The sequence below is a fragment of the Cuculus canorus genome, chromosome 13, assembly GCF_017976375.1.
Source record: "Cuculus canorus isolate bCucCan1 chromosome 13, bCucCan1.pri, whole genome shotgun sequence".
NCBI classification, from domain to species: domain Eukaryota; kingdom Metazoa; phylum Chordata; class Aves; order Cuculiformes; family Cuculidae; genus Cuculus; species Cuculus canorus.
The window spans coordinates 9,907,684-9,922,151 of record NC_071413.1 but is presented as its reverse complement, the minus strand read 5'-3'; the positions used below and the strand labels follow the sequence as shown (position 1 = coordinate 9,922,151).

The window sequence follows — 14,468 nt, the reverse complement described above, 5'->3', positions numbered from 1 at the left end:
AAGCTCTTTCAAGCACTGGCAGTGGCATGAGTCTAAGACACCAGCAAGCTCTGCAGTACCCACCAGAAGGAGAACAGAGGCACAGGAATATGCTCCGACAGGAGCAGGCAGCTCCAATGAGCGGTGACAAACCCGGGCTGCAGCTGGCAGAAAACTGGCATTGTCTCTCCCAACCCACTTGCTATACCTCCCTCCCTGTCCCACGGTAAGTCTGCCTCCCAGCACACCACCGCCAGCTCCTTACTGCACTTTTCATAGGTCTTGAAGCATTGCAAACCCCAAAGTCAGAGGGCCTGCTGCTGCCCGGGAGATATTTCTGCTGTCACAGGAGGTAAACCGAAGGTGGTGTATTTATCTCACAGTGAAGGATCTCAGGACTTCTCTGGGCTGTCATAGCTTCAGCTGATTTTAACTTCTCTAGATACAATAGAAATTGTCTACACAATTGCTGTTGTCTTAATTTGACTTAGTTTTGCTTTTGTTCCTAGGAATAGCAAGCAGTTATCCAGCATGGGTCTGGCACTATAGATTGTGTGAGGTGGGTGAGGGCAGGCAGAGGAGAACCCCAGCAGTCCCACTCCATAAATGCAAAGCACAGCACGCGAGCAGTGGAGTGTGCAACCGTGCGAGTCAGGGAAAGCAGCTTTCAAGGAAACAAAGAACGGAAAAAGTGAGTAACTGGGAACCGGGGGACACAGACTACTACGAAAACATACAAAAATGAAACCAAGCAGACCAAAATTGAGGAGGAAGAAAGTCCACCATGAATGGCACATCCTTCCAGTGAAGACGGCAGGCTGGGGCAGTTCATCATAGTTCTTCCTCATTCTTCCTTAGGAGGACTGGAAGGAAGCTTCTTGAGCTCCAAAGGGTCTCAGAAGGAGTGGCACAGCACCAAGGAAAAGGAGAACATACTAGGAACAGGGTTGTTTCTTTCTCCCCGTATAACTGTAGTATGAACAAGGAAGCCCCTTAGGCTGATTTGAAACATGGAGAAGGAAAAAACATGTATAAATGTAGGTCTGTGTACCTGCTATTGGGTGCGGGCAGAGGGACCGTGCACAGGGCAATGCATACTGCCAGGGTATGCCAGGCTGTGACCTCTGGGCCATCTGACGCAGCTTCAGGATTGTCCTCAGCACCCACAAAGGGGCTCTGTGCCTCGTGCCAGACAGTTTGGCATCGGGGCTGGTGTCTGGGCTGTCAGGATCTACTTCCTGCTCTGCTCTAAGGCAAGTTTCATATCAAGGTGGACGAGTGCTACTCAAATGCTGTTTCTGCTGCAGAGAAAGGCAGAGGAAGGTCTGGGTGTTGGTGACAGCGCCAGGCACACTCAGAAGCCTTATCTGATGCCATACTTCTAACCCTTGGTTTCTCACTGGCAATCACCAGCCAGGAGCTGGGCTTATTGCTCCAAACCACAGATACTATGGACCAAAGTGCCAGATCCTGTCTTCTTCATGAGAGACACAAGAGCAGCTCCTGCATTGCCCATTCACTTTGCCAGGGCTGTTCACAGGGCAGGTGCTCGAGCTGTGCAGAGGGTCAAGGTTCTTGCAGAAGGAATGTATAACTAATGCCAGGAGAATTGCTCTTGAAGGCTAAATGCAACTTGATCCTGCAAAGGTGATATGTAAAACAACATGCAAAGAGAACGAGGGCTGTGTCCTAAACAAACAGGAAACAGTCCCAGAAGGTCTGAGGGGCTCGTCTCCTCCAGGGTTTTTCCATGTTGGAAATTTATGTTCCTTAGCTATTCTTGGTTCCTTGTGCAAGAAGGACTATGTGCTGTTTGTTACGGTAGGGTTATATTCCTGGAAATCAAGTGGTGATAGGAGAAAAGGGAAAGGACAGTGAGACCTAGTATGAAATGGAAGAAAGATCTCAGAGCTGATCAGATGAGAATACTGATGATTTCCACGGCATGGTCTGTTCAGGAGCTCCCAAGCAGATGGTCTTCCTGGAGGAGGGAAGACCAGCATCCCTGGTAGCAGGTATTAGCATCCTCTACTGTCCACTGTGTTCCCCATGATCTCTCTCCTGGAGGCTTCCTGGAAAGGGGCAGCAGGAACACTTGGTTTTTGGGAAGACAAAGACAGTCTTAGTGCTGCAAAGGAGACAGTCTGACCCAGGACTCCAACTCCAGACATACAGTGAGACTCTCTTTCCCCTGCTAATGTTCCCAGCTCTGAGCTGCCTTGTGGCAGCCCATCCTCGCACTACACCCACCTTTTCCTCAGTGGGGTTGGCAGCTCAGCCACTACTCTGATACAAACCCCCTTTACTACAGCCCAGAAGCGTAAGACTCAGGGGAGAAAACCCACCACCATTGTGGCAGAGGTTCCATGCTCACTAGAACAGGGCTCCCAAGTTTCTCCTGAGGATCACACATGCAGGAGGGTCTGTAAGCCAGGATGCGGGAGCCTTATGGTGCAGGTACTGCAGATGAAGCCAATATGTGCAGCCAGTCACTGATATGTGAGACCAGATTCCCAGACTTCAACTGAGAGAAACTCCAATGGCTTTGCAATGGCATGGCACTGGGTGGTGTGGCCCAAAGTAGTCCAGAACTGAACGAATAACCTCCCCTCTCTCAGCCAAGGCAACCAGTGCCAGACTCAGGAAATAGTTGCTTAGAGCCAAAGGTGGCCTCTCATTTTGGAGATGCCCTCAGCCTATGCTTAACATAAAGCTCTTGAGCCATCAGCCTAATAAGAGAGAGAACGAAATGACAGGGGATCCAGAAAATCTGTTTGGTACTGCACAGATTTGAATTTTCTCAAGTTAAAGAAAAAGGCAGGAAATGAGGAGCAAAGATCTGGGCTGTCTGCAGCCCACGCCTCCACAGGGGACGGAACAACTCCTATTTGGGAAGTGTCTACTAGTGCGAGGCTTTTGTTTTTAAGAAACTGCTTTACTTAAGAAAGCTTCTAAAAAATAGCAGAGAACATCATGCAGGCTTTCACTTCTCTGAACACAATGGCTTCCTCCTTCCTTGTGAATAAGAACAAATCGGAGATCCAGCATGTAGTGCAAAACGCTGATGCTCTGTATTTTTCCTCCATGAGGCAGCCCAAGCCAGCCAGGCTGTGGGATGCAGCTCTTGTCCCCAGCAGCATCACATCCAAACTGCAGGCTGGTGGCTGATTCGGTGGGATACCACAAAGAAATGTGCATACCTGCAGTGGGAAGTGGGGCCCCTCCTCAGCAGCCGGAGCAACCAGAACTGAAGAGAAGTCTTCAGGCAACTGTCCTATGGAGGCTGCCAAGGAACGCAATGGTTATTGCAACAAACAAGATTTAAGTTAGTTGAAAATATTGTGTGCAAAGAAACAAACACAGAGCAGTGAGTTTGCAACTCAGCCAAGCTTTTCCTAAACAGAGAAGAGTCACACAGAGCAACACAGGTCTGGGTCCAAGCTCTTCCCTGGAAGAGGCGATGGGGAAGGCTCCTCTGCGGAGGTGTATCTAGAATGCACGGATTAAATTGGGGCAGCTTTGCAGATACAGGGAAGGAACGCGCTGGGACTCCACCAGAATGGGCTCATCTGAGCACATGGGCCCCTGGCTCCTGCTAAGTCCCTACAGAGCCAGGGAGATTCCCTGATGTTGCAATCCTTCTGCAGGCCCTGAAGGCAACATTTCCAGCAGCAGGCAGGATGAAGGACAGATGGTCCCCAAAAGGGCTGTCTCTCACCACTGCGCTGCAGGGACGTGAGGGGAGAGTGGCAGCAGGTCTGGCCAGGAAGGGCATGACAGAAACCTCCATCCACCACAGGACACCAGAGCTACCACAGGAGCTGGTTCCAGGCTTTCCTTTGGTGTAGGAGGGGCTTTGCTGTGCCTCAGCCTGGAGTGGTACATGGGGGTCTCTCCTCCACTGCAGTCTGGGAAGGGGTCCTTCCAGGGCTGCTGTGGGAACGGGCAGCAAGAAAAGTGCTGTGACTCTGCCAGAGCCCAGAGGCAAGCTGGTGCCTGCTGCTCTGGCTGAGGAAGAGGATGAGGCATGTGCCTCACTGCAGCAGCCCCAGCTCCTTCCCCTATCCCACCCTCCCATGGCAGCAGGAGCAGCAAGTGTCCATGCCAGCAACTTTCGTGTCCTGCGGGGTCCTCCTCCTGCCAGGAATGGCCAGATCCTGGTCCCAGTCCTTAGCTCAGGGGCACAGGGATCTCCTGCCAGCCACAGACCCAGCCCTTTGGGCCCATCCAACAGCATGTGTGGGCGAGCACAAACATCACCTCTCCACATTCCCACTTCTCCATCCAACGTGTTCACTCTTGAATGCTGCCAAGTCTACAAGAAAAAAAATCTCACCAGAAGCAGTTCTGTTTGTTGTGTTCTCGGAAAGGCTCACCTCTTCCCATCTCCTAAGGGCAGAGATTGCACGTCTTCCAACAGTGGCCACAGGACCAGTTTGACATGAGCTTAACATTAAGCTGTGATGGTGAGTGAAGGCGAGGAACCCTCTCTTCAGTGATGCCACTGGCACTGAATCCCAATGGTGTCTCTACGAGAGGTGGTGGCATCTGCAGGCCAGCCCCAGAAAGCAAGAGGAGCTGCCATGTGCAGTGCTGTCACCTGCAAGACCTGGCTGTACTGGGACCAGTGGCACCCCCTGGTCTGGGCTGAGCCCTCCTGTCCCATAGGTCCCATGCCACTCCTTTATAGAAATGAGCCCTCCAGACTGGAGCTGTCAGCCTGCTCCTTCAGGCAGCTCTTTCTGCTTGAAAGCTTGTTGAACCAGCAAACAGCCCCATGAGCCCACAGGGCTTCCAACACCCAACAAGTCTTTACTTGAATTAGCACAATAAACACACAGGCTGGGCAGGGAAACAAACACAGACACACTTTTCTCTGTCCAGGCTCTTAACCCTTTGCAAGCCTTGCTGGCTCAACTGAAAGACCAGGGAGTCACCAAATCTCTTCCCCCTCTCCCACCCTAGATTTTCTGCATCCCATGTTGTAAGAACAAGGTGTCTCCTTCTTCTCTGCTTCTGTCCAGAGCCTCCTTTCAGATTTCATCTATGACCCCACTCCAGCTTGGTCCCAGGAAAACACCTTTACCTTCCCCAAACTTTCTTTCTGGGACCATCACACCTACCCCACCACCTCGTGCAAGCGCTCCTTGGGCTCCCAATCAGCTGTGGTAGCTGTGGGATGTTCTTAGCCTCAACGCAACTGTCCTGCCTCCTAAAGACCAACGGGCTGCAGATGCTGGTCGTTAGCATTTTGGTGTTGGTTGGGCATAGTTAAGAAGGGGTTGCTGTGGGTAAGGCTAAGGGAGCTTCTTGCCTTGGCCTATGACTTCTCTCATCAACCCGAGGAAGCAGTAGGGGAGAACAGAAGAAAGCAAAGATGAGGCATATCTGGGATTCAAAATGCTATTTGGAGAACAAATCCCCCCCCCCCCAGGACAGAGCTGGTTTGAACCAGGGCTGGTGACTGAAAGCAGAACTGCTCACACCTGTGTGCCAAACCAAAACAAACTGTCTGCTGCCAGAACTGACGCCCGTGCCCCTTCTCCACATCCAGCCCACCCACACCTCCGGAGCACCACAGGTTCACCTGCTCCAGGCCAGCGGAGTGACATTTAGGGAACAGCCTAACTGCAGGCAGCAAAACTCCCCCCAAGGAGCCCTAAAGCCGTGAGAGCAGGGATGGGGGAGCACTGACAGGGGCTAGGACAAAGGAGGGGTGCAGGGCAGCGGTGCTGCTGCCCACTGGGAGCCCTGGGCCACTACCAAGAGGAAAGCCCCCCAGAGCAGAGGGTGGGCTGCTTCCCCTGGGCACTCACCGGATAGCTGATAAAGCAAAAAACCCACCCAAAGTGCCCCTGGCTCGTGACCTGCAGCCAGGGCTCCCCAAAGGTGACAGAGGCCATGAGGAAGGGACACGCACCCTTTCCTGCTCTTTGAAAGGGTCCTGCTCCCCAAGGGGCTCACGCTGCTCTCTGCCCTAGGAAGGCTCCTTCTGGAGTTTCCTGAGCTGGAAGCGCCTCTGCCAATTGGTGCAGCAGACAATGCCATCGTGCGGCAGATATTACTTCCTCGGAGGAAGCATCCACACTAAAAATTGCTGCTTCTGCCTCAGAGTTAATTAGCAAAGCCCTCTCCCCTGCCAAAGTGACTCTGCAAGCAGAGCCCCGAGCTGCGTGCTGGTAACGGGAGCTGGGACGGGGGACAAGAGCTCCAAGTGCTGACCTCGCGGTGGGTGTTAGACACCTCCAGAGGCTGAGCTGAGCCTGCAGGGCAGGAGAGGGACCTTCTGGGACAAATGCAGCCCACGGAGGGGTCCCACGTCTCCAGGTGCTGATGGAGGAGATGATTTCAGTGCTGCTGTGTCATTTCCTGTTGCTGGGACACAGCATGTGGGCGCAGATTAACGCCTCCGCTCTGAGGCTGGGGGACTTTCACCGCAGGACAATGGGATGACCGAAGAGTACAAAAAATTAGCTTTCTCTGTGGGCTGTTTATATTGCTCTGGATGTGTTTTTTATCCCTGTCTGCCCCCTCCTCCTTTCACTTCTCCCTGGTCTGGCTTCACTCCCAGCTTGAATCATAAAACCTTCTTGTTGGAAAAGACCTTTGAGATCATCGAGTCCAACCACACATGTCCACTACTAAACCATATCTTTGAGCAGCTCTTTACCTGTCTTTTCAACACCTCCAAGGATGGTGACTCCATCACCTCTCTGGGCAGCCTCTGCCAGTGCCTGAGAACCCTCTCAGTGAAGAAGTTTCTCCTAATATCCGAACTAAACCTCTACTGGTGCAGCTTGAGGCCATTTCCACTCACGCTATTACTTATTAGTTGGGAGAAGACACCAACACCCACTTCGCTACAACCTCCTTTCAGGTGGTTGTAGACAGGGAAAAGGTCTCCCCTCAGCCTCCTATTGGAGGCTCCTAGAGAAAAGGAGGCTGAGGGGAGACTTTTCCCCTGTCTACAACTCCTTGAAAGGAGGTTCTCTTGCTTTTGTAGCAACTGCTCATGTCAAGCACCGCTCCTCCAGGCTGTGACCGTGGGCAGGCGGGGTAGGAAGCTGCAGGCAGGCTCAGTGCAGAGCTGTCTCCGAGTTGCCAGCTACAGCATTTCAAGCAAAAGCCATTCCTGGGGAAGAGGTGACCCAAGCTGTGTCGGGGTGCCCACCTGGCACCCAGAGCTGAGCCCCAGCCACCTCTCGGGCTCGGCAGCAGCTGAGGGGCTCTCGGAGGCAGCAGCTCCAGGTGGGATACGCAACCAAGATCAGACACAACCTGGCACAGGCCACTGCCCTGACACCTCCTTTGGTCCCCAGCAGCCCTCGCTTCTCTGGGATATGTAATACCACAGCAGAAGCTGCCAAGAGGTGCTGCGAGGATTTGGGCTCCTGTAGAGGAATCCGAGCACTGACTCCTGCGCCTTCCAGGGCATCCTCCATCAGGGAGCAGGGGCTGTGTGACCTGACCAGGGCAGTGACAGTGGGTTTGTGCCTTTGTGCCTGCAGGGAATTGGCCACGAACCTCCAAGGTACAGGCAGGCACTTCTGAGCAGCACTGACACCATGGTGGCTGGTGTGCAGGGGGGTCCCGGCCCCTCATCTCAGGAACCCACGGAAGGAACCGGGATCCCCGGGGAACCGGCGGCAGTGTGAGCTGTAAGGCGGGACGGAAAGCGTATTACAACGTTGTCAGGATGGCCGAGCGGTCTAAGGCGCTGCGTTCAGGTCGCAGTCTCCCCTGGAGGCGTGGGTTCGAATCCCACTTCTGACAAGTAGTAACGTTTTGTGGTACGGCTCCATTTTTGCCTTAAATAAAATAAATTCAGGAATTTGGTTTAATAACAGCTGCTTTGGTGTTTTGTTTCTTTTTCTTTCTTTCTTTCTGATTGTCCTCTTCAAGCAAAAAAAACGCTCCAGAGCGGCGGGAAAACACAAGTGTCAGAAGTGGGATTCGAACCCACGCCTCCAGGGGAGACTGCGACCTGAACGCAGCGCCTTAGACCGCTCGGCCATCCTGACCCACCGCGGAAGTAGTTTTACCCGCTGCTGACTTCACCCGGCGCCACCGCCTGGTGGCTCGTGGTGGCCGCAGGGAGCGGTGATGGGATGCGGGTGTCCCCTCCGGCTCCCACAGGGCAGCCTCGCCCCACCCCCGGGAAGCTGGTAGAACCATCACCAGGCAGCTGAAGGTGATGAGGAGCAGCAAGCGTGGCTTGTCCCAGAGGAGAGCAACTTTAAAACCTCCGACAATGAAATTATGGGCCTGGTGGATGAGGGGAGAGCAGCTGATACTGCCCACCTGAGCTTCAGTTCCACCTTTGAGCCCATAAGACCTTTCTAGACAAGTCATTGAGTTCCAGGATGAAGTCTGGTTGGATGCCAGTGGCGCACCTGTACCCCAGGAGTCCAGCCCTGTTTAACACCTTCATCAGTGGTCAGAGGATGGGGTGGGGCAGCGCATCCTCAGCTGGCTGCAGATGGCATGAACACGCCCAGTTCTTTGAGGCAGGGGTCTTTGAGGGTCTTGAGTCTCTTGAGCAATCCTTGATGGCCATCCTCCAACTGAACTTTCCTTTGAAGCCTCCGTATCTGGCCTGTAAACCAAATCGTTTTGCCCTTTAACTATTGTTGACAGACTCAACCAGTCTCTGCTGGCTCCTCTTCTCCCAAGAACTGTTCATCTCAAACTTGCCTTGTTTGAAGACTTCTGCTCAAGCCGCCTGGCACCCGGTAAGTGAATCGATAAAGACAGCTTACATCTTGCTAGCACCCTGCGAAGTAACTTCAAAAGCAAGTTTAAAGCAAAAATAATTAAATCATATGATACTGAAAATGCCAGCAAATAAACTCTCTGAGGCTCGTTTTGGAGTTTTAGAAAGCGAGCACCTTTTATCAGCCTGGGCAGCATGAGGAGTGGTCCCCATCAATCGTGTACAGCGAGACAAGAGATGAGGCAGGATAGATTCCCTGCTTACATACATATGGATAAATTTTCCCAGGAATATATTATTCTGTTACTTCTCAAAGACTAATTTTAACCTTATTATGAACTTCAAAACAGTCAGAACCTTTGCTAATGTGGAGCCGACTCCAGCTCTGCTGCCCTTGCGTTTGAGATGGGGAAGCACTGCAAACAGCGGTGATCACAGAAAACGCATCTGTTCAGTGCAGATCACACTGAACACGAGGCGTTGTCATTGCCAAAGAACAAACAGTGCCTGGAAAAACACTGCTTGAAAGAAAACACGCTGCCAGGGGGACATTCTGTCTAACTGTTACCAAAATACAATCACTGAGATGAAACTTCACTTTAGCCTAAATGAAAAAATATTCCACTTTTTGTAATAGTAACCACTTCTTGTGTCCATCACAGCACCAGGAGGGGCGGTGCCGGTGCCCGGGGCGGTGCCGGTGCCCGGGCCATGGCGGGGCTGCCCGGTGCCCGGAGCGGCTCCCCGGGCTCCACCGCCCTGGATGGCGCCTTTCCCTGTTCGCCTCTCGGAGGGCTGATGGTCGCCCAGGTGGTGAGTACCGGGGAGGGAGCGAAGCTGGACCAGCCGAGAGCATCACCTGCTGCGGGTGGTTGTCGCTGCGCCCGACCCCATCCTCATCTCCAACCCTCATCTCTTAACTCGCCTTAACCCTTAGAACTCATCTCTATCCCTGAGATCCCGCAGCGCCCATGCTCCTCCTTCCTTCTCTAAAGCCAGAGGAAAATTTGGCTGGAAACCCGTGTGCCTGACCCCATCCTCACTCTCTAACACTCAACCCTCATAACTCATAGCCCTGAGATCCCGCAGCACCCACGCTCCTTCTTTTCCTTCTAAAGCAAGAGGAAAATTTGGCTGAAAACCGATGGGCTTCTGTGTGCCTGACCCCATCCTCCTTCTCCAACCCTCATCTTATAACTCATCTTAACCCATCTTTAACCCTGAGATACCACAGCACCCACACTCCTCCTTTGTCCTCTAAAGGAAGAGGAAACTTTGGCTGGAAACTGGTGGCTTCTGTGTGCCTGACCCCATCCTTGCTCTCTAACACTCAGCTCTAACCCTCATAACTCATCTCTAACCCTGAGATCCCACAGCCCCTGTGCTCCTCCTTTCTTTAAAGCCAGAGGAAAATGTGGCTGCTAGTCCTCAATCCTTTGCTGGTTGTCACTCAGCTGGTCGGCAGCTCCAGGGCTGAGCCACACGGGCATCTCTGCGGGCGTGAGCCAGTGGGTCCAGGGGGCTGTACAGAGCACGGTGACCCCAACCAAAGTGTGCTGGGGCTTCTCCCGGGGTGCCTGTGGGACTCCCAGCTCCCCAGGTTGTCCTCCCCAGGTTGCCCTCCCCAGCAGTCAAGCTTGGGCAGTCACTCTCAGACAAGCCCAAGGGTCTTCATACCATCAAAACGAGCAGCAGCATCACCTCTCCATTGCTTCAGCGTGGGAGGCAACCACAGAATAAACTCCTGCTGCTCTCCTGGTACCTGGGACCTTGAGTGCAACGTGGGCACACAGAGGTGGGAGTTAGCTGTGTACAGGGTCACACAAGCGACCTCCCCAGTGTTTGCCCACGATGCTGCCCCGCTGCAGTGGGGAGCCTGTTTACTTGTGCTCTCTCCCCAGGCTGTGCTGTGGGGGTGGCAGCAGGATGTGCGCTGAGCAGCCGCTGTGAAACTGCTGGCCTAGACCTGGCTCCCTGCTCCAGATTTTGACCCCTTTGGCACGGCAAACCTGGTTGTGACATGGGAACTAACGCTCAGGGAAGGGCTGGGGAAGGATGCTGGCAGGGGGTGTCTTGCAGAAGAACCAGGAAAGAGAGGTGGAGCCAAGGTCAGCAGAAGGGATCCTTCAACCCCACGCCTGGTCCCTACTTTCCAGCCCATTGCTGGGATTAAACACACTTGCCCATCTCCCATCCATGGAGACCTGCTGCTCTCCAAAACCTCTCTCCTAAGGGCTCCTGGTTTTCTCCCCCCAGCAGCCGGAGCAGGACAGCTCGCACATGCCGCCTCTGGCTCCAGGAGCACACCAGGCTTTTTTCTATACGTTTCTCCCTAAAGCATATTTTGTAATCACGAGTGCTAGAAATGGATGTGACAGACAAGGAGGCATTGTTGGGGCAGCCGAGCACCAGGGCGTGGTACTTGGGCAGGACAAAGGCTGTTGTGTTTTTTCCATGACAATAAGCTATGTGGGCTTATGCGGGGGCAGAGCAGCTTTCCAAAGAGCCCTTCTCCTCCTCACTGGTGGGAGATGATTTGTGGCTCCCCTGTCAAAGCCGAGGTGAGTGGCAGGTACTGGCACCTTCACTTGGCTCTGCCCAGAATGGTCCCAACCCCAGCTGGGAACCACAATATGCTGCAGCTGCATCTGGGGCACGTTCTCACCCCAGCTTTGCCACAGGGATCTCCCACGGCCATTCTGTTGTGCTGGGAAATGCCGAGGGTGCAGTGCTGAAGCCTCCTTGCTCCCCAGGAACCAGGTTCAGGACTGCCTGCTTTGATCTGGTCCAGCTGGGAGGTGATGGAGGACGGGGAAGCAGAGCCCACCAGCACCTGCTGGCTCTGTGCCTCGGAGCGCGGCTGTGGTTGAGGCTGCAGAACAAACAGGGCAAATTACAGAAAGCATCATTTGCTTTGCAACTGCCTTTCTTTTCCATCACCGTGTGTGGCTATCTCATCCTCTGCTTGCTCCATCATGGGTTAGGGGCCCTTAAAATAAAAAAAACCCCACACCTGCAGACTGCTGTGGCTGCTCCAGGGAGTTCCTCAGGGAGGGGATGCTGGAGAAGGTGTCTGCTCCCTAACTGCATCGCTGTGGGTGAAGTGAGGCATTATCCAGAGTCCGAAGCTCAGGGGTGGACACAGCTCAGGGAAGGGAAAAAACAATAAAAGAAACACCACTCTGGGCTGGGCTCTTCCATCCCTGCCTCTGCCCTGTGGGCTCTGCCATAGGCTGCTGGAAGGGGAGGAAATGGCTCTGCTTATTTCTCCCTGAGCAGCCCCAGAAACATACCTGGCATTTTGTGGATCCCTCTGCATGTGGTGTTGCAATTGTTCTGTAGTTAAACCTGCTTAATGATGAAAGGTGAGCCCGAGTAGCTCTGTATACAGGAGGTATGAACCAGATCAACCAAATAGCAAAGAGAATCCCAGAAGCTCATTTTTAATTCTGGAGGTCAAGGCTGAGCTGGGACCCCAGGAGTTCCCACCTCCAGTCAGCACCTGCATAGACTGGCCTTGGGCATGAGGGCTGCTGCATGAGAAGGGACCTTGGTGGTGAGGATTCCTGGGTTTCCTTGCCCTGCCTTGCAGGACATTCCTGTACCAGCTCCTGCAGCAGCAGTACCAGCAATGAACCCATTCTCCCACCAAGGAGAGTCCCAGGTGGGCTCCCTGACCTGAGCTTTCCCCCAGCCCAGTCCTGCTCTGTAGCCCCCACATGCCCCTGCTTTGCCAAAGCCCGGCTCACCCAGCTTCCATCGGTGCTGGTGGGCCCAGGCTCGTGGGCAATGCTTTGTTCTCCCACCTGCGGGAATCACCACTTGAACCCTTTCCCCGTTTCACCCTGCAGGTCCTCGGCTTACTGGTGTGGACGCTCATCGCCGTCACAACGTATTACCTCAACCCAGCATACAGCTGGGTGATGTTTGTGTCCATCTCCTTATGGATACTAACGATCCTTTTCTTCGTGACTTACCTCTTCCAGCTTCAGTTGAAATTCTACACGATCCCCTGGCCCCTCGTGGTGAGTAGTCAAGAGGGGCTGAGGGGAAATCCCAAATAGGAAGCATCCTGGGGAGATGCTCTGAGCGGAGCAGGGCTTTCTGCACTGATGGAGCAAAGCCCTCTGCGCTTTGCACAAGGACATTGTTTCATTCTGCCCCTCGATTGCTTAGAAAATTTTCAGAACAGGGAGCCCTGTCTCAATCCAAAGTTACAGCCACCGCGTCACTGCCGCAATTGTGGCGTCAGCCAGAAACCACAGCACAACCTGGGGTGCATTTAATGTGATGTTAACCTGAGGTTTGTTGCCAGCATCAGGGGCCAGAACTTTTTCCTCTGGTTGTCCCGGGGAAGAGGGACGAACGCGAAACTGAGCCTTTTGCTCATCACTCACACCAGCACGCACAAGTCTGAGCCCAGGCCTCACGACCTCCTCTTTGCCTTCCCCAGCTGATGATCTTCAATGCTGTGGCAACCATTCTGTACATCAGCGCCTTCGTAACTTGTGCGGCTGCCGTTCAGCCTACATCCTGGCGGCAATGGGATTACAACCGGAGAGCTGCGGCATCTGTAAGTAACAGTGGGCAGGCGAAGGCTGCAGGGCTGGGGCAGCCACCGTGCTCATGTGTGGGGTGTGGTCCTCTTCCAGTTCTTTGCTGGTGTCGTGATGATCACCTATGGAGTGAGCACCTTCTTCAGCTTCCGAGCCTGGAAAGGCCTTGGCAGCAATGCAGCCACCAGCCAAGTGACTGACCATGTGTAAGAAACAGACAGCAAAAGCCCAGCCATGGGCCACTGTGGGTTGGCTCACACTGGGCCTGGTGGCTTGGAGCCCTCATGAGCCACCAGGTCTTGTTCTTGGACCAGCCTGTGCTGGCAGTGCCGGTCAGTACTGGCTTGTGTGGACACTGCTCTGTGGTCTCTGATGATGCTTCCAGCAGATGTGCCCGCAGCACAAACCACTGGCACCATCACCAACAGCCTTGCTGGGAGGGTACGGACTCGCTGGAAGCTGAAGCTCCTGCTCATCCTTGGGTTCCATCCAGATCCTCACTAGAGCGGCTCCACTGAGGAGTCTCAGCTGAATTGGCACACTCCGATACTAAAATCCACTAAACCAAGCCCAGGCTCCTGCCTCTGGTCATTCACAGCTACAGTGTAATTGCTATTAACTTGATACATAAATGGTGGCAGGGCTGGAGGATGAAGGCTAAGCAAAAGTCTAAAGTGTTCTTGTATTTATTTCTAACAATTGGAAGCACAAATTTTATGCTTGAAATAAAAACCTTTCTAAATCCAGCACTGGAGTCTGTCAAGAAAAAGTTTGTCTTGCAAGCAGATAGCAGGTAGAGCCACAGCAGAGGTGGCACAGGCAGAGGAACTGCCCCTTCCTACTGCCTATGGGCATTACAGCCCTGCCCTGAGGGAAAAGGAGCAAGAATTCAGGGTTCACCTTGCTTTGCTTTACATATGTGCAAACACACATGCAGACAGAGTGTGCATCCTAGACCACAAAAGCACAAAGACGTGCCAAGGCTCTGATGTGCTCCCTCCTTTAGGCTCAGCACTAAACACACCACCAAATTAACAGCCCACCTATTTGCCAGCAAGTCAACTTTGCCCACTAGCCACAAATGGTCTTCAAATTTAAAACTACATCTGCAAATGCTCTGGCAACACACACAGGATCAGCGCTGCAGGGGAACGCAGAACCACGCCGCTCCCCCACGCTACAGATGACAAACTCAGCTTTTGTTTCTTGGGGACATGGGT

At 53.4% G+C, this 14,468-nt stretch overlaps 1 protein-coding gene, 1 long non-coding RNA gene and 2 other non-coding genes across 4 annotated transcripts; 2 read left to right on the top strand and 2 right to left on the bottom strand.

The window, feature by feature from the left end:
* Positions 1–332: 332 nt before the first annotated feature.
* LOC128853502 (uncharacterized) lies at positions 333–4,534 on the bottom strand. The gene is made up of 3 exons (XR_008452073.1): positions 4,316–4,534; positions 3,180–3,262; positions 333–2,051 (listed from the first exon to the last, which is right to left on the bottom strand). It is a non-coding gene; the product is annotated as an uncharacterized LOC128853502 (long non-coding RNA).
* Positions 4,535–7,669: 3,135 nt separating this feature from the next.
* TRNAL-CAG (transfer RNA leucine (anticodon CAG)) lies at positions 7,670–7,752 on the top strand. Its single transcript has one exon. It is a non-coding gene; the product is annotated as a tRNA-Leu (tRNA).
* Positions 7,753–7,917: 165 nt separating this feature from the next.
* TRNAL-CAG (transfer RNA leucine (anticodon CAG)) lies at positions 7,918–8,000 on the bottom strand. The gene has a single exon. It is a non-coding gene; the product is annotated as a tRNA-Leu (tRNA).
* A 1,371-nt stretch (positions 8,001–9,371) lies between these two features.
* On the top strand, positions 9,372–14,452 carry PLLP (plasmolipin). The gene is made up of 4 exons (XM_009571180.2): positions 9,372–9,505; positions 12,544–12,717; positions 13,146–13,265; positions 13,345–14,452. Exons 1-4 carry the CDS (start codon positions 9,404–9,406, stop codon positions 13,456–13,458), a joined length of 510 nt encoding a protein of 169 aa, XP_009569475.2. The 5' UTR covers positions 9,372–9,403; the 3' UTR covers positions 13,459–14,452.
* The last annotated feature ends 16 nt before the right edge of the window (positions 14,453–14,468 follow it).

Excerpts from the sequence above, each read along its gene's own strand:
- PLLP (XM_009571180.2), top strand. The coding sequence starts at position 9,404 with ATGGCGGGGCTGCCCGGTGCCCGGAGCGGCTCCCCGGGCTCCACCGCC. Across the intron at positions 9,506-12,543 it reads GGCTGATGGTCGCCCAGGTG|GTCCTCGGCTTACTGGTGTG; the intron begins GTGAGTACCGGG and ends TTCACCCTGCAG. Across the intron at positions 13,266-13,344 it reads ACCGGAGAGCTGCGGCATCT|TTCTTTGCTGGTGTCGTGAT; the intron begins GTAAGTAACAGT and ends GTCCTCTTCCAG.